This window comes from Oryzias latipes, chromosome 9 (assembly GCF_053564925.1).
Source record: "Oryzias latipes strain Hd-rR chromosome 9, Olatipes_Hd-rR_3.1".
NCBI classification, from domain to species: domain Eukaryota; kingdom Metazoa; phylum Chordata; class Actinopteri; order Beloniformes; family Adrianichthyidae; genus Oryzias; species Oryzias latipes.
The window spans coordinates 29,550,488-29,567,975 of record NC_136245.1 but is presented as its reverse complement, the minus strand read 5'-3'; the positions used below and the strand labels follow the sequence as shown (position 1 = coordinate 29,567,975).

Genomic DNA, 17,488 nt, shown 5'->3' with positions numbered 1-17,488 from the left:
GGTGATCGTAGTGGTTCTTTGACCATACAAGTGTATCTATAGTTAGAACTGGAAAATGCACAGCTATCAGTTGAAAATGTAATGTCTCTAATAGAGCATAATTTACCCCTGCATCTCAATGTTCAGGTGACAATTTTCTAAAACAGCGGGAATTTGTCAAACACTTGTGTTTAATATTCTGCAAAATTCTAAAGATAAACCTATTTAAAAAAACAGAGCGTCCTCATTAAAACCCTCCCTGGGCAGCATCACTTTAGCTCGGACACACTTCTGCAGACAGCTCAGTCTTCCAGGTCTTGCATTGATGATTTTAGCTCATTAGTTCGGCAAAAGGCTTCTTCTGAGGTCTGACCCCACATTTTTGTGCTTGACCTGTATAGTATTGAGAATAAGTGACCATGATAAAGCCAGTTTCCCTCCCTTTCCCTGACTGATTTAATGGGAGTTCAAGCTTCTTTCCCATCTTTACTGCTGGTCTGAACTTAGATTATTTCTTGAAATGTCAGGTTGTTTAGATCCTTTTGTGATAAATAATTTTCGTGAATCTGTATGAATATGCTTTAATGTGGTTTAATAGTAAAACTATGATTTTTTTTTTGTTTGTTTTTCTTGTAAATATACTAAATTGGGATTTAGCATGCCATCTAGTCCAAACAAAGCACGTTCTGTGCAAACATCTTATTTTATTTAGGCTTTGTTTAAGACAGATTTGTACAATCCAATACCCCAACTGCTTCTAAAAATGTGTTGTCATGTCATTAGTTTTTAATCTGGCTTCCTCAAAAACAATAATCACACATGTCCCTGCACTGTGGGTCTTCAACAAGCCTGAAGCCTCCTTGATCTACATTTGGCTGAAAGAGTTGCATGCGTCACATCTTTCCCATAATGCAAGAGGCAGAGCTGTGGAATTAGATTGAATCAGCCGTTTATCTTATTAAGTACAAAAGATGTTTGTTTTCACACATGGACCCACCACAGCCTGATCCTCATCACTGTTTTTTTTAAAAGCTCGATCAGCACAAATCCAGAGTTGAGCCGAAAGAGTTTGTTCAAACTAAGTTGTAGTGGTTTCATTTCTGAGGAAGTTTTTTACTCTTTGATTTCAGAATAAGAAGATAATTTTGTGAAAGAAATAACTGTGTTGATACGCAGCCAGTAGATCTATGAAGACTCACAGATTATCTCACAGATGACATCAGATAAATCTCCACCTCCCCAACCAAAACTTAATCTGAGATAAGATGTATACATTGCATTGTCATGTTGCTATATTCAGCTTGTAAAATAAGCTTTTAGGTTGAAGTTCAGTACCAGAATAAATCACCCTCTTATCAGTTGCATGAGCTTTACCCAGTCTGACCCCTTGAATCTGCCTGTTGCAGTAATGTTCAATAGACTGAGAAATGTCCAACCCTGGAACCTAATCAAGAGCTTTTGTCAGTTTTAAGTGGGAGTTATGGGCTTTAACACAAGGACAATGTTGCCACATTCCTCATTAAGGCTTCGCTGCGAAGCTTCTTTCTGAAATTTCTTATTTTTAGTTTTCTTCAAGACAGATTTATGTTTGAGGCTGAAATTTCAATGTGATATCAGCAAAAATTTCTGTAATTTTAAACATTTTTCAAATGAAACAAAAAAGAGCAAAAAGCATAAATGTGAAAAGGTTGTTTATTTGATCAAACTGGATCTGTAAAGAAAGTCTTTCCTAAGTTTTTTGGGGGGTTGGAGAACTGCTCAGAGACATCTGCAGATTAAATGAACCTGTTTTCTGCATTACTTGATCAAGTGGGAGGGAGGTTCCTCTACATTTCATCCCGAAAAATCAAACCAGAACATATCTAAGCAATTTGATTTATCGACATTTTATAGTTGACAATTTGCTCTTTGAGGGATTGCTGCTCCAAAAGGTTTTTGCTAATAAACCGAAAATTGTGCTTTATGTGCATCTATATGTCCATTAGTTATCCGATGCACATAACATAGCCAAAGAGTCAAAATGTAGGGATAAAACAACCACATAAAGCTCTGGAGTTACAGGTTGCAGACCTCTGCTCTAAATCAGTGTACCGCCAAAAATAAGCATGTGAAGTCATGAAGATTTAGGAATGAAGCTGGAATATACTTTTTTCTTTTTACGTTATGTGGCTATTTTTTGTTTGTGAATTATCTTCAATTTAACAGTAACTTCGTAGATGACCTGCCTCTAAGTTGCTGGGTCTTTACAGATTATCACGTTTGTCTCCTTGACCCCATTTCGGATCCACGTGTCTGCAGTCCTCAGTCTGTCCACACGAGGGCGCCGTCGGTCGTTGTGCTTTATGTGCATCTATATGTCCATTAGTTATCCGATGCACATAACATAGCCAAAGAGTCAAAATGTAGGGATAAAACAACCACATAAAGCTCTGGAGTTACAGGTTGCAGACCTCTGCTCTAAATCAGTGTACCGCCAAAAATAAGCATGTGAAGTCATGAAGATTTAGGAATGAAGCTGGAATATACTTTTTTCTTTTTACGTTATGTGGCTATTTTTTGTTTGTGAATTATCTTCAATTTAACAGTAACTTCGTAGATGACCTGCCTCTAAGTTGCTGGGTCTTTACAGATTATCACGTTTGTCTCCTTGACCCCATTTCGGATCCACGTGTCTGCAGTCCTCAGTCTGTCCACACGAGGGCGCCGTCGGTCCGGCGCAGATGAACTTTGTACATGTAGTAAATGGGCGTGTTTGGCTCCGAGCGCCTGAGCCAGCGAGGGCTGACAGAACATGGACCGCAGGCTGACACGTAAGTCGATCTGCTGTCATTTGAGAACAGTGTCCGCTGGTTTTAGAGAAGTCATTTTAGACAAGAAGCAGAATGAAAGCACTTAGGAGTTAATGTGAAGTTCAGCAGAACTTTGTCTCAGTTTGTTGACTTGTGTTCTTCCTGCTGGGTCAGTCAGTGTGTGAAAAGTTAGGAGCTTTTGAAACATGGACCCTGATTGAATCAGCTGTGCGTCAGTGTTTTCCTCAGTTGTCACCGATCAAGTCCTTCAATTATTTAATGACTTTGTTTATAAGCAAAACTCACATTTCTCTCTGCCTGACAGGATCTATCCATTTCTGAGCCGGGGGGGCTTGTGAAGCCGCAGAGAATCAGGTTGGAGATGGAGGACTTCTGGGCTGGGGTCCTTTGGGCTCTGAGGATTTGGCTGTACCTCATCGTGTGCCTCATCATGATCCCAGCCATGTTCGGGTTCTCTTTGGGCATCTCAGAGACCTACATGACTTTTCTTGTCAAAACATTGGAGGTATTGTGTTTAAAACCTCATATTTTCACTCACAGACTTGAATACAAACAAGACATTTTTTTTCTTTTTTGGAAAATTTCCTTGACGCATCTCAAAGGAAGTTGTTGTGGAACCTGGATAAGATTTCTGCTTCCTTTGATAGCTCCACTAAGATAATAAAGCACAAATGAATATCTGCACACAGATTTAAGCAGGCTGGAGACCTTTGAAGTGTATTCTGTTTAAATTTATCTCCTGTGCATGTTGCAAAACACCCGAAAAAAAAGTGGGTGCAGAGAGTTCTTTGACTGTCTGTCTGTCCTCTGCAGTGGGCCACTTTGAAGATACAAAAGGCACACGCCGACGAGCAAGAACTTAAAGCTTTAGCTAGCAATGGTGAGTAGAGAACTCCTCTAAAGCAATGCTGTCATGTTATTGCGCAAAATCCAAGTGGGTCTAGGGACACTGCGAGTCTGCTGAAATGCTGGATTTCATAAATCACATGTCTGAACAGGCCTGTCGAAAGCAGCCTGGTTCACTGAAAAACAGCAGGTCTTCTAGTTCTGCAGAAAAAGGGTTGCATCTTACTTCTTTACACAGTGAGCTGTAACACGTTTAATGCAACAAGGTGAAGTCCCTCTGTGATCTCCTCTGACGGGATCCGATAAGACGCCATTACTTAACTTCCTTATCGGCGTTTGAGTTGCTTGGGGGGCCAGTTCTGCCGGGCTGCAGCACCGAGTCACTACAGACCCTCAGCAGGCCCAAACTGTTGCATCCAAATGTTTTAATCTGAACATTTTAAGGACTGCAAAATAAATAAAGAAAAGTGTCCTAAGAACTTTGGATCAAAAGTTTGACCATTTTTGATTTGGACTTTGTCTGCTGTGTTATCAGAGTGTGGAGTCTAACCTGCTTGAAGTCTATCAGGTGGAGACTTAGATACCAGACAAAATTTATGACTTCTGAGTAAAGTCTCTATTTTTTACTTGGATTTCAATTAAAAGTTTAAAAAAAAGCTTCTCTTAACATGTTTTTTTTTTTGTTTTTGTTTGCAGTTTTTCTCCATTGGTTTGGCTCATTTCTTGAAACAGAAATTACATTCTGAAAATTCTAAGATCATGTGGCAAAAGAGTCTTACAGTTCAGCACAACACTTATAGCTCACTTGCTAAATCTAATATATCTCCCCAAACTGTTCACTCATGCTTCAAAACTAAATTCCTTTCCCATGTAAAGAGTGAGTGCCACCAAAGTGGCAAAGATCCTTCTCAATTGCTTTGGCTCATTTCTTGATCAGACCGGACGTTCTCAACACTCTTGGTGCTTTTGTCAAAATAATGTGGATGGTTCGGCACAACGCCATGGTTCACCTGCAAAAGCTCATATCTCTCCCAAAACAATTCATTCATGTGTCAAAACTAAATTTCCTTCTCATTTAAACAGTCAGTGCCCCCAAAATACTTTGTCCCTTTGGCATTGAGTAAGCACTGCAAGTCAAAATGATTAGATGTTTTTTGGCAGAGGGCCATTAAAATATCCCTCACGTCCACCTTTCAGTTTTAGCTCAGTCCTTCATTAACATTGGTTACTGTACTGTTTTTGTATAAAAGAATACAGTTTTGTATTAAACTGAAAAAAAGAAAAAGGATTTTAGGGTAAGAGTAGCCTCTTAGGTTTAACAGCACACATTGCACTCATACTGCCAAGGAAGTTCTAACCATTATCATTCACACACATAAAGTAACTTTCATACATCAGAGTAAAGAGAAAATGTATACAGCATAATATACTTTATAATATAAACACAAACAAAAAACAATGAATATGATATGCAGCCTACAGTGCTGTAAATAATGCTTGAGTTTCACAACTAACAGTTCTTCACTGGTCGCTGTCCTCACCCTCCCTCTCCTGGCCATCGTCCTCACCCTGCTGGCCGTCCACACGCTGCTGTCTGTCTGGCCACAGATTCCTGTCCACCAACAGCGTATATTCTTCCTTACGATGCAACGAGGGAAGAAACGGCGTGCATGTCGCAACCATCCCCTACACTGATCTGTAATATCCTCACACGCAGCATCCATTGCATGGAGCAGGGACCTCTGATCCTGAGCCCGATGCTCATACACCCTCCACCTCCAAGCGGAAAAAACTCCTCAATAGGATTGAGAAAAGGAGAGTTAGGTGGTAGGAACACTATGACCATCCTTGGATAAGTAGTGAACCAGGCCCTGATGAGCGGGCCACAGTGGAAATTCACATTGTCCCATACGATAACATATAGTGGTAGGTAAGGCCATACGAGATCTCTCTCATTTTCAGGGATCAAATCAAAATAATAATAAATGTATCAAACGTTCCAAGGGAATCATATGTCGTATTCATGGTATTATGTTCTTGACTAATTTTGACAATTGAACAGACTATTGTGCATGTGATGACTTACACAATGAAATGATGCTGACTCATTTTGGAGCGAATAACCATCAGACTGAGAATCAGCAATCAGTTTAGATCAACAAGATCTATTCACTTGGACATTGTGCTAAATGTAGGTTTCCTGCACTTCATCAATTGCAAAGATGTACTGAGACATTGAGACATGTACTAAGACATTTGCAATTTGATGAAATTAATGAGAAATTCCATTCTGTTGTGAACAATTGCCAAGGTGGTTTGGAGGTTTGTCCATGTTGTTTTGAGAATGTAATTTCTGTTTCAAGAAATGAGCCAAACCAATGGAGAAAAGCTGTAAGAGTTCAAACTTTGATTCTGTGTTTGACTGAAAGCTTTTAAGTAATGGAGATATGATGAGGTTGAATCATCCAGCAGATTGTTCTGGAGATATCCCTCTTACCAGTGGGTTTGTGTGTCAGGTCTTATCAAAAGAGAAAATGGTTCCATGGAAAAAGAGTTGGGGGAACTTCGACGCTCCAGACCCAAACCCCCGGTGGGAGGGGACTTCACACTCAGCGACTCCTTCTATTTCACACGGCGTGGGATTGAGAGCATCGTAGAGGATGAGGTGCTTTAGGTTCTAGCTGACACTCGCTTGTCAAAGGTTTTTGGTTCGTTTTTGTCTTTATTTCTTTCTGTTTAAAAACCCAGGTGACGCAGCGGTTCAGCTCTGAAGAACTGGTATCCTGGAACTTACTGACCCGCACCAACAATGATTTCCAGTACATAAGTCTGAGGCTGACGCTGGTCTATGGCCTCGGTATCTTCGTGAGATACTGCATTCTTGCACCGCTTAGGTACACAGATGTTGAATACCTGATGCCTGCAGAGTAAAGCTGACAGTCTGATGTGGAGATGCTAAGGCACCTCTGCTCTGCTAGCAGGAACAAATCTTTGGTCCTCATGTTCTCCATTTATTTGGTGTCACATTTCCTGTGAGTTTGAAAAAAGGCTGTCCCTCTCTTTCCAGGATAACTTTGGCTTGCATAGGTCTTACCTGGTTGGTTATTGGAACGTCAGCAGTCGGATTACTTCCTGACTGGAGGTAACTACTAAAACAAAACCCATCAAAAATGATTTTTTTTTTCATTTCTGCTTAAATTGTGCTTCAGTGTTTATGAAAATGTGTGTTTTCAGGATAAAGTCTTGGATCAGTGAGTGGGTCCACGTCATGTGCTACAGAATCTGTGCTCGAGGACTTTCTGCCACCATCCACTATCATAACAGGTAGTTTGTAATTAAAGTCCCCCTCCAATCATGTTTTGATTTATTTAAAAGCGTTCCCAGTGGTCTTTTAATCATAATTATGTTGTTTTAAGGCAAAAATTCAAAAACCTGTTGTTTTCTAGGACATAGTTACTGCAAGGCAGCAGTAGTTTAGTAGAAATTTGCCTATGAGTTGTGGGTGGGACTGTTGGCTTGGAGTAAGCCTTCCCTGACTTCCCATCATCCCTTTGTTAACACTCCCTCCCGCTAGTTTACTGTCCTTCCCACCCCTAACCTAAAATTAGAGGTGCTACAAAAGCGAGCAATATTGGAGCCATCATGCCAAACGGCTTTGGTCCAGATTCTAGCCCAGACGAGGAAAAACAAAGACGTGCATGGTTCTATTTGTCTGCAATCGGATGCATCGGAATGAAGCGGAGCACAGAGCTTGTGGGCTGGCAACTGTAGCATTTCATCACTGCTACAAGCTTTTTCAAACCGCATTTTTTTGTCTGCTCCTGATTCACAATTTGAAGAAAGAAATGACTCAGAAATGCCATTTTTAATGGAATTTTCTTAACATGTCCTCCATCATGAAAAAAATGCTGCAAGAATGTTGAGAAGAATGTTTTGCATTGTTGTGGGTCTTTAAGTACTTCTCTAAAAATCAAGAAAAAACATCTTAAAGGTTCTTTACACCCTGATCTTCATCTCATCTTCACAGAGAGAACAAACCTAAAAAAGGAGGGATCTGTGTTGCCAATCACACCAGTCCCATCGACATAGTCATACTTTGCAACGATGGTTGTTATGCAATGGTATGCATGGAAATCTGTGCAATATTTTTCTCATAATGATGCCTTGAACCAACGTATTTTTTTACCTCTGAACCTCAGGTAGGTCAGGTCCACGGAGGCCTGATGGGGGTTGTTCAGAGAGCTATGGTCAGGTCTTGTCCTCATGTCTGGTTTGAGAGAGCAGAGATGAAAGATCGCCATCTAGTGACCAAAAGGTTAGCATTACCTTAACGTTTTCTCATCCGGCTTTTGTTTCTGTGCCGTTTTTCTGGGAGATTGCATTTCTTTTGTTCCTCAGAGAGAACCAGATATATTTCTGAAGGTTGAGGATCTTTGATGCGTCATCTGAAGTAGAGACGTAAACTTGTTTAGGTGATCAGAAGAAGGTCTCATTTGTCCTTTGCTGTGCTGTTTTCAGGCTAAGAGATCATGTGAACGACAAGAAAAAGCTTCCCATATTGATTTTCCCAGAAGGTATGTGTCACTATTATCTGTGTCATCAAAGCAGACACTGAGGATTATATTAGCATAGCAGTCTGGACACTGATCTGTTACAAGTGAGCCCAGATTGTGTTAGTTTTTGAAAGAGCTCACACACAAGTCTTCTGTCTCCTGGTTCTGCAGGAACCTGCATCAACAACACATCTGTCATGATGTTTAAAAAGGGAAGTTTTGAGATTGGAGGAACAATATATCCTGTAGCCATTAAGGTGATTCAGTCCTCTCCAGGAGTACTCTCTTCACATATTTCTGTAGTCTTCTGGCTGATTCATTTCACCTCCCTTTTTCAGTATGATCCAAAATTTGGAGATGCTTTCTGGAACAGCTCCAAGTACAGCATGGTGAGCTACCTGTTGAGGATGATGACCAGCTGGGCCCTCGTCTGCAATGTCTGGTACCTGCCCCCCATGCACCAGAAGGTATGACAGACCGAAAACGAATGTCCTACGATATGCATGTTAAAAAAAAAAAAAAAACACTCATGTCTGTGTTGATTCCACAAATGTCAGGAGGGAGAAGATGCAGTCCAGTTTGCAAACAGAGTGAAATCTGCTATCGCTCATCGGGGAGGGCTGGTGGATCTGCAGTGGTAATCCGTCAAATTGTTTTCAGTCTGATTATTTCTCATTTGTTGATCAAATAAAAAAAAACTGCTTTCACTTTGGTTGCATCTGCAGGGATGGAGGGCTGAAGAGGGCAAAGGTGAAGGAGTCCTTTAAAGAGCAGGAGCAGAAGAAGTACAGCAGCATGGTGGTGGGAGAGGACAGCCACAGCGACTGAGCTCCTACGCCTTCTTCTACCAGAGAATAGAAGGAGCAGAGGGGGGCTCTCCACCCCAGCTTCACTCTCATCGGCAGGGAATGCTGAAAGGCCACAGGACTTTGACAAACACTGAAAACTACCAGCTGGAAGGAGAAGAGTCTCAGTGATTAACACTTGTGCAATACTTGACACTGTTAAAGCAGGGATAAGGAACGTTTTTATTGCTGCTTGATATGGCTGCTGTTTGATTATTAATGTTGGGAATTTTCCGTTGACAACAGATGTTTAAAGAACAAACTGCTTAAATGAACCAAGGCTTGTAATTTTTTTTCTGTCTCAAAAATGAAAATTTGAAAGATTTTAGATTGAAAGCAAAAATATTCCTGGAGCAATTAATGTTTATATGCATTAAAAACCACCAACGGTTACATTTTTTAACCATTTAACACTTTATTGCACCTTGCAAAAGAACAACATGACTGACAGTTTGTTAATATATAACATATAAAACAAAGTTTTTAAAGACAATCTTATCATAATTCTTTTTAAAAAACTAAATTAAAAGAAAATACAGTAAAATGTGGATTTTCAAAATAATCTGAGACATGGAGGCCTCACAGAACAATACACATCTTGGACGATTTGGAAGGCTTTTCTCCTGAAACTGTGTCTTTAATCTGTGGAGTTTCCTCTTTAGCCCCTAAAAGCCAAATTAAAATCCATTTACTTCAAACTCTTGTGGTACCAATGTGCGATTTTTAATTTCTTTCGTACTCACCATCACTTTCATGATCACTTGACTCTGTTCTGCTCTGCAGGTCCTGCACAAAATCAAAAACTCCTTTAGTCTTCTTGAGATTTTTCTGTAAAGCTGTAATCACGGTGCTTACCTGCAAAAGTCTAGTTTTGTTCTGTACTTTTTGAAGTTCCTGGTACCTGAAAGAGATTGATTACAAAATGCTAAAAACTCTGCAAAGTTTAGTTTAATGGACAATTCAACAATTCATGTTTCTTTTCTGGAAAAAGAAAAGATTATTCCCTGCTTCAGCCTGCAGTAAAAAGGCAGAACAAGATGAAAAAAAACTTTTTTTATGCAAAGTTCAGTAGGGTTGAAACATAATAGTTGAAACATAATATTTGCATAAATGTGAAGAGGGGACTAAAAATTGCAATTAAGCATAAATGCTTATTTGAATGCAAGTACAACTTAAGGAAACATACCCTTTCTCAAAAACAACTATGAAGTAAAAAGATATTTTTTACTGTCTTTGAAACACTGGAGCAAAAAAGTATCTGTTAGTTATAGATTCTGCAAGTTGTTCCACTTAAAAATATGAGAGAGATCTGTGACTTTGATCATAAATACACTTCAGCTGTGAGAGAATGGCATCCGCAGTGCTCCAAAGGTCTTTCTGCTTGAACCACAACCATGTCCAGACCCAGGGCCGGCCCTGGTCTTCTGGGGGCCCTAAGCGAAATTTAATTTGTGGGCCCTCTAACTGATCAGCAGCACCAAAAAAACGCAACTGTTGTAATATAAATGAGATATCTCTATTAATACATTTGTGAATTATTATTGCTCCCAAAGAATTGAATACAGTATATTGCCTGCATGTTGGATGCACATTAAGTGGTGCCAAACAAATTTTAAATGCAAAGAAAAAAAATGAATGACAAATGTATATAGATATATAGATATATTTTTTTAATGTAACATTAGGCACTCAACAAATGACATTCACAAAACTCCAACTTATTACAAACAGCAACTTAATAGCAAATCAAATGACAATAAAACAATCCAACATAAAGAAAACAACAGCTCAATGAGGGGGATTTTGGAAGGTCATAGTCTTTCTCAGTCTGAAAAGGACCTCTTTGCACCAAATCCATTCTTACTGGATCAGAGAGTGTGGTTGGTCATTTAGCTGGACCAACTGGATATGAGGTACCGGTAGGTGGGATTTTGGATCCAGTTGGCTCCTCTTTCATACACGCCTCTCTTGGAGCCTCTGGAACATGAGATACAGAACTTCAATAAAAGCAAACAGTGAAAAGTCAAACAGTCAAATGTTTTCCCTTTCAACAGTAGATGTGGTGACAGCAGTTTCTTCTGCAGCTAAAAAACAAGAAATATTATTATACAATAATCAATGATAAAGCTAATAAAATATCTATAGCAGAATACTAATAATATATTGGCTCGTTTAAAATCTGTGTGCAGGTTTTTCACAATTTCATGATCTTTTTATATATTTATGAGAGATTTATTGTTTGATTGTATATTTGCATGAGGTCATATTTCATTAATTTAATTATAAAGTAAAATTTTTTAAAATATTTTTAAAAAATATTTAAAAATATTTTTAATATTTAAATATTTAAAAATATCCTTGCATATTTATCATCTGCTTTACACAATTTAGCGGAGACAAATAAGAGAAAGCTGCAAAAATATAAAATATTCTCAGTGATAAACATTGTGACTGCAACACTGCTCAAATAGGGGTTCTCCTCTAGGAAAATATACATCACTCTAAAGAAAAAGTACACTTCAGACAGAAAGGTGACCGTTTAAAATCACTCCTAAAGCAACATTAACTAAACTGTCTCTTTTCAATTAGTTTATGCTCTTTGATTTATTGCACCTCTATAAAGGTACACAAGAAAAGGCCGGCAATGTTAGATGTGGACAACAGAATTAGAGTTTCAAAGTCTCTAATTAGAAAAATAAACTCATTTTTCATAAAAAAATTTATGAAAAATATATCATATATATCAAAAATATATGATATATTTTTTTATGAAAAAATATATCATAAAGTTTGGAGCTCCTTACTCTTCAGCTGCTGTTTATGAAAAAAAGGGGATATGCAGACCCTGTTTTTTTAATTACTTTACATGTTATTAAAGTTACCTGAGATGACATCTTCAGTGAAGTCAGGAACATCTTGGACGCTGCACAACCTCCAATACTTGTTAATACTTTTTGAGAGCAGAAGAAACTGTCGGCTGAGACGGAACTGTGCAAAACATCATCATTATGTAGAATCAAAACTGCAAAATACAAATAAGAAATAAATGTACCCATTTATAAATAATAAAATGTGAACACTAATTTGAGAATAAGTGTAAATATAAGCCTTTTATACACTTCTTTTTGTATTATTTGTTTATGTTCATAATTTTAAAATTAGTACATTTATTTTGTTTGTCATTTATAGATGAGAACCTTTATTTCCTATGTATTTGGCAGTTTTCATTCTCCATATTTCATGCCAATGCAAGATTTTAAGACACACTCATTGTTGTAAAACTCAGACTACCTGACTGATAAACAGTAGTTTTATGCTGTAATAAACCGGAAAATGCAGAACGCACTAAATATGTGTTAGCAAAACAATGAAACAAAACGATAACGTGAGTTAACATTTTCAGCCATCATATCGTTGTCATTATTTACTCTTCTCTACACTCCTCCGTTTTAGAAGGTCATGTCCAACCTCATCTTGGAAACTTGGGTATCAAAATTATTTTCGAGTTTTCCATGGGAAATTACGACAAACGGGGTCGTTTATGTGCAAACTTCACCTCAGACAGATCGCTTAGTATTTACGTAAATCGCGCAGCTGCACAGAAATGCTGGATAATGTAAAAATAATGCCCCAACATCCTCCAAACTTACCTTGTGATTGATGTTGAAGTTATTTATCTTTTTTCAGCTCCTGATGGATAAAGTCTCTGAGGCATGACGTTTTCTTGTTGTCGCTTTGATCAGCGTGACAAAATGTGCTCGTTTTTTTCTTTTCCCAACTTTATTGAAACAAAATGCGCTCGTAAATTCACACCGTGCCAGGCTCAGATGCAATTATGTTGACCAATCGTTGCTAAATGGTGTAACGTCATTATTTGGGTTGCCAGATTGGTTCATGTGTGCTGACAGGGGGGGGATCATTAAAGAGCAGGCAACTTTCTTTTGCACAACATTCAGAGCACAAGTTGGTAAGCAAGTTCTATGAAATGGGTTGCCAGATTTGGGTCTCTTTTAATTTAATTTTTGTCGCCACTTCGGGGCCCTGCTGGTGACGGGGGCCCTACGCGGCTGCGTAATTCGCGTATAGGGAGGGCCGGCCATGTCCAGACCTCTTTATAAAGTTCTCCAGAAACCACCTGAATGGTTCAGAGGAGGATTGGGAGATGGTCATATGGCCAGATGAGTCCAACATTGAACTCTCTGGCAGAAACACCACTTCCTGTATTTGGAGGAAAAGAATGCTGCATTACATCCCAAGAACACCAAATCCACTGTGAAGCATGAGCCACGAATGAATGGAGATATTTTGGACAAAAACCTCCTTCCATCATTCAGTGAGAATATTGAGGATGAAATATGTCTGGATTCTCCAGCATCACACAGCGCCTGAAAGTCTGTGTACGTTTACATTCTGTCTCTTGGCATCTGATGAACGTTACAGACCCTCTGATCTTTGTAACTTGGAGAACCGGGGACTGGCAGATACTTTTTTACTCCACTCGTCTGTACCACCAAATCATTACAGCACACGTTTGTCTGGAGACGATGCAAATGACTTTGACTTTGTTAAAACACCATCAAAAGTTGACGGTGAGATTACACCTGTCATGCTGAAAAGCGGAATGAGATAATGTATGAATGAGAAAACCTGAGTTATTTGGATGGATAAGTGAATATTTTAAGAGACTTAGTGAGTCTGTGTGTTTTACAGGAAAACTTGGGAAACTGCTATCGCATCGAATCAAAGATGCTTTATTAGAGTGAAGACCGCTCACTCCTCGTTGGACGTCAGCACAACGACACCATACCAACTAAACGCAGTCCAAAGTCAGGAAAGGAGTGAGTCATCTGTACTTTATAGACAATCTTTGTTCCGATTGGGCGAACAGTTCTGCTGTTTTTGCGTAAAGAAAATCCTAAAACCTCAGGAAAAACAGACGTTTCACCTCAACAGGTAGGAGTCATGATGGCGGGTGACAGGAAACGCGTTCCTCTTCCTTCCACCTGGGGCCCATCTCTTGTTTGTATCGACTCCCACATCCACCCTTCCTGTCGCTCCGGATGCAATGGGCATCTCCTCCACGGACGTCAGAAAAAGAGAAAAATGGATGAAGAGGAAGACGAAGATGAACAGTTGGCAGTCATCTGGAGGAAAGTTGAACGGGAACCGTAGAAGTCCACCACCTCACACGAACTTGTTGTTGTTAACTGACCGTAGCATGGGCAGAGAAATGTGGCTGTGGAGTTTACGGGGAACTTTTGTTGTCGTTGCCATGGTAACGGGCACCCAGAAGAGTCAAAGAGAGGCCCCTATGGAGCTTGAAATTCTCCCTTTTCTTTCTTTTTTTACCTTCTTTGACATAGCTGGTCCAAAACATAGTTTTTTCTAACGATAACAAAAATGTATAAACATTTTCATTTACTTTAATCTGACAGAGTTTTATCACAACTTTTTTGTTTGAACTAAAGATTTTTGTTTTGTTGTTAAAACACATTTTTCTTTGTCAAAATCATGAAGAAAAAAAGTTTTTCTTTTACCATTGTTTTCTAATAATTAACATTTTCATATTTGGCTTAAGTTGATGCATCCATCATTTTAGGGTTCTAATGATATTAAGACGATTTTAATTTTACTCTTAGTTTTTAAAAAATAGGTCGCAATAGATAGCATTGTCGGAGTCCAATACTTTATTCTCAGTAAAAACAAATGTAGTCTTTTGAAACTGAAAAGTCTGCAGCCTATTAAGATCAAATAAATCATACATTTTAGACTTTCTCTTTACAGATGTTTTATGTTTTATTCACAGGTCATATATAACCTATCAGACATATGCTGACACAGCTTGGTTGACCTTTTTATTGATTTGAACATCCAAATAATATTAGGATTCCTCCTTCTCATCTCCATGTGTGATAATGTAGCAGAGTGACTTGTAATCAATATTTCCAGTGGGGTCAATGGGTGCGAGAGCGAGGGCCTGATCCACCTAAAAGAGTTTAAAGCAAACTTTAGAAAATTATTTGAAAAAAATGTTTCTTTGGTGTAAAATTAGAAGTAAACCAACCTCCTCTGCTGTGAATTTTTCTGCCTGGGTCATCAGTAGTCTTTTAAATCTACACCAAGACAGAGAGAAGATAGAATTTTATTTAAAAACGTAAATGTATAAAAAAATTGTAGAAAACTGGTTCACTAAATCTTACTCGTCTTTATTAACAAAACCCGTCCCATTTGGGTCAAAAAGCTTGAAAGCTGCAAGTATGGTATCTTCAGGATCAGTACCTGCAGAAAATCAAAAGTTCATTCATCGTTTATACATTTATATCATTGAAAACTTTTTTTAGGAATGCAAAACAGTCTCCCACCATTGATTTTCTCTCCAAAGAGACTTAGGAACACAGTAAAGTTGATGGGACCCTTCCCTTCATTTAGCATCTCATCCAGCTCCTCATCGTTTACATTCAGTTTTCCTGGTAAACAAACAATTTCACGTTTAGCAGAATGCAAGGTTCATTTCATATGCTGATACATAAATGTCTACCTTTCTTGTTAAAACATCCTAAATTAGAGGTTGGCATGTGTTGAATTACCCAGCTGAGCGTAGGTCTCCCTCAAGTCCTGCTTTTTGATGACACCATCTCTGTCCTGGTCAATACAGCCAAATGCCTGCATGTATGAATAATTAGTACAAATTTAAATTCTTGTGCATTTTTTAACCTAAAAAAATTACATTTGTCATGCACATACACATACCTTTTCTGGAGTATTAAATTAGCATTTATTTTCCCCCTTACAATATATTTAGGTCCTACTTTTTACACCTTAAAGACCCACTCCAATGATAGTTGTTTTTTGAAAATGTTCTTATAGCTTTTTTCTGACAATAGTGGACAATTAAGCTTAAAATGGCATTTCTGATTGTTTCCTTATGCGAATCATCATTAATTAGGGACGCAGACAAAAAAATGCCGTTTGAAAAAGATCCTAGTTATAGAAAATACGCTAGGCGGGCCACAAGCTCCCTGCTCCGCTCCATTCTGACACGACCACTTGTGGACGGATAGATCCATGTACGTCTTCGTTTTCCTCGGAATCTGGCTCAAAACTCCGATATATTTCTTTGTAGTTAGGGGTTGTGAACGCTTTTAAAATACCTCAAAAGATGGTCCGAGTGGGTCTTTAACCTAAAATGTTCATTTTGTCAAGGACATTTTTTTATTTCTCTCTTTTATTTTCTTATCTAGACACCAGCATTAGTTAGAAAGAAAAAGCTGACCTTATAGTCCACTTTCACCCAAGAAAAATTATTTGTTAAAAATTTCCTTTTAGCACTGTCTTTTGTTAAAGAACAACTTGTTTCCTTTATGAGGAGTATTACAGAAAAAAAAGAGTGAACATTGTACCTCCTTGAACTCTTGAATCTGTGACTGCTCAAACATGGAAAATACATTGGAGGAGGACTTCTGCGCTCCCCTCTGTCTCTTGTTGGAGGCCTTTTTACTAGCCTTGGAGAACATTAAACATTAATCAACACGTGCAAGACAAAGGTCTCAAAATGTTCATTTAGGAATAAAAAAGTCATACTATTAGCATCACTGAGCGAAAGAATAAAAAACTTGAAGATGCCAGCAGACTTACCATGTCTGGATGACTGCATGAGGAGTCTCAGCAAAGGTGTGATGCAGGGTTGGGTTTTTATGTAAGGCCCATCTTATCAGTCAGTCTCTTATAATAGCTGGTGCACAGCAGCGCAGACCCTTACTTGGTCAAGTCTGCCCTGCGAGGGTCACTGAGGGGGCCTGATAAGAAGTAAAGCGGTCAGAATTCCTCTGGACTGGAAAACAGAGATATGAAAAAAGAGGCAGAGAGGAAAAGAGGAAAAATAACTTCTGTCATTCATTAAAACAAAGCAGGTGAGCTCTAGCGGGTCAGTTTTAACAGATTTTAAAGTAAAAGCATCAGAATAATTCTAAAGTGTTGGAGGATGGAACGAGTTTTATGCCAACTGTACCTGACTCCTGTTGCTCCTGGAGATGAGTGAAAGTGAAGCTACACCGTGAAGTTTTGCAGTTTTGTTTGGCAAAAGGGAGATGAAAAGCTTAATCAGCAAAACAATTTTTACCTAAATAAGATCACTTTTTCCAAAGATTAAATAAGGAGCAATTGATGCAAAAGAAGCAAAGACAAAGCAAACTCTGCTGGCATTTTTTCAGCTTACTGAGGTGAAAAAATGTCTGCTGTGTGGGCAGAAAAACCCAACTCCTGTCAACAAAACAGGAAACAAAGATCTGTAATGAAACAGGAAAACACAAGTTTTAAAGACAAACCATCCAGAGGTAGTTTCAATAGAAAGTTTTTAGTAGATAAGAAAGAGGTAAGAGAAAAACAACCGATTTTATACAAAGAAGTAGAATTTAAACATAACCAAAAAGCATAAATACGATTAACATGCATTAAT

At 38.5% G+C, this 17,488-nt stretch overlaps 2 protein-coding genes and 2 long non-coding RNA genes across 7 annotated transcripts; 2 read left to right on the top strand and 2 right to left on the bottom strand.

Annotated features, from left to right (window-relative positions):
• Positions 1–2,659: 2,659 nt before the first annotated feature.
• Positions 2,660–9,308, top strand: agpat9l (1-acylglycerol-3-phosphate O-acyltransferase 9, like). Of its 2 annotated transcripts, none has more exons than XM_004072154.5 (14): positions 2,660–2,789; positions 3,094–3,294; positions 3,603–3,669; positions 6,152–6,300; positions 6,384–6,529; positions 6,703–6,777; positions 6,870–6,959; positions 7,663–7,756; positions 7,835–7,950; positions 8,154–8,209; positions 8,360–8,445; positions 8,527–8,655; positions 8,746–8,825; positions 8,914–9,308. In XM_004072154.5, the coding sequence occupies exons 2-14, from the start codon at positions 3,151–3,153 to the stop codon at positions 9,014–9,016; spliced, it is 1,335 nt and encodes a 444-aa protein (XP_004072202.1). In that variant the 5' UTR covers positions 2,660–2,789; positions 3,094–3,150; the 3' UTR covers positions 9,017–9,308. The 2 variants fall into 2 exon arrangements, with proteins under 2 accessions (XP_004072202.1, XP_011477174.1); XM_011478872.4 differs by having other exon boundaries at positions 2,780–2,996.
• Positions 9,309–10,891: 1,583 nt separating this feature from the next.
• LOC144994618 (uncharacterized) lies at positions 10,892–12,795 on the bottom strand. Of its 2 annotated transcripts, none has more exons than XR_013658208.1 (3): positions 12,684–12,795; positions 11,916–12,021; positions 10,892–11,010 (listed from the first exon to the last, which is right to left on the bottom strand). It is a non-coding gene; the product is annotated as an uncharacterized LOC144994618 (long non-coding RNA). The 2 variants fall into 2 exon arrangements; XR_013658207.1 differs by having other exon boundaries at positions 11,916–12,055; positions 12,684–12,779.
• A 942-nt stretch (positions 12,796–13,737) lies between these two features.
• Positions 13,738–14,137, top strand: LOC144994619 (uncharacterized). Its single transcript, XR_013658209.1, has 2 exons — positions 13,738–13,871; positions 13,987–14,137. It is a non-coding gene; the product is annotated as an uncharacterized LOC144994619 (long non-coding RNA).
• A 667-nt stretch (positions 14,138–14,804) lies between these two features.
• Positions 14,805–16,691, bottom strand: myl7 (myosin, light chain 7, regulatory). Of its 2 annotated transcripts, NM_001145995.1 has the most exons (7): positions 16,669–16,691; positions 16,434–16,535; positions 15,621–15,696; positions 15,396–15,500; positions 15,234–15,312; positions 15,098–15,146; positions 14,876–15,019 (listed from the first exon to the last, which is right to left on the bottom strand). In NM_001145995.1, the coding sequence occupies exons 1-7, from the start codon at positions 16,669–16,671 to the stop codon at positions 14,915–14,917; spliced, it is 519 nt and encodes a 172-aa protein (NP_001139467.1). In that variant the 5' UTR covers positions 16,672–16,691; the 3' UTR covers positions 14,876–14,914. The 2 variants fall into 2 exon arrangements, with proteins under 2 accessions (XP_011477149.1, NP_001139467.1); XM_011478847.3 differs by lacking the exon at positions 16,669–16,691 and having other exon boundaries at positions 14,805–15,019; positions 16,434–16,547.
• Between the last annotated feature and the right edge of the window lie 797 nt (positions 16,692–17,488).

Bases quoted from the DNA above. Each gene is read 5' to 3' on its own strand.
- agpat9l (XM_004072154.5), top strand. From the start codon at position 3,151: ATGGAGGACTTCTGGGCTGGGGTCCTTTGGGCTCTGAGGATTTGGCTG. The intron at 3,670-6,151 runs GTGAGTAGAGAA...TTTGTGTGTCAG, and splicing joins TAAAGCTTTAGCTAGCAATG to GTCTTATCAAAAGAGAAAAT. The intron at 7,951-8,153 runs GTTAGCATTACC...TGCTGTTTTCAG, and splicing joins CGCCATCTAGTGACCAAAAG to GCTAAGAGATCATGTGAACG.
- myl7 (XM_011478847.3), bottom strand. From the start codon at position 16,547: ATGTTCTCCAAGGCTAGTAAAAAGGCCTCCAACAAGAGACAGAGGGGA. The intron at 15,501-15,620 runs GTAATTCAACAC...TTTGTTTACCAG, and splicing joins GGAGACCTACGCTCAGCTGG to GAAAACTGAATGTAAACGAT. The intron at 15,020-15,097 runs GTTGGTTTACTT...AAACTCTTTTAG, and splicing joins AAAAATTCACAGCAGAGGAG to GTGGATCAGGCCCTCGCTCT.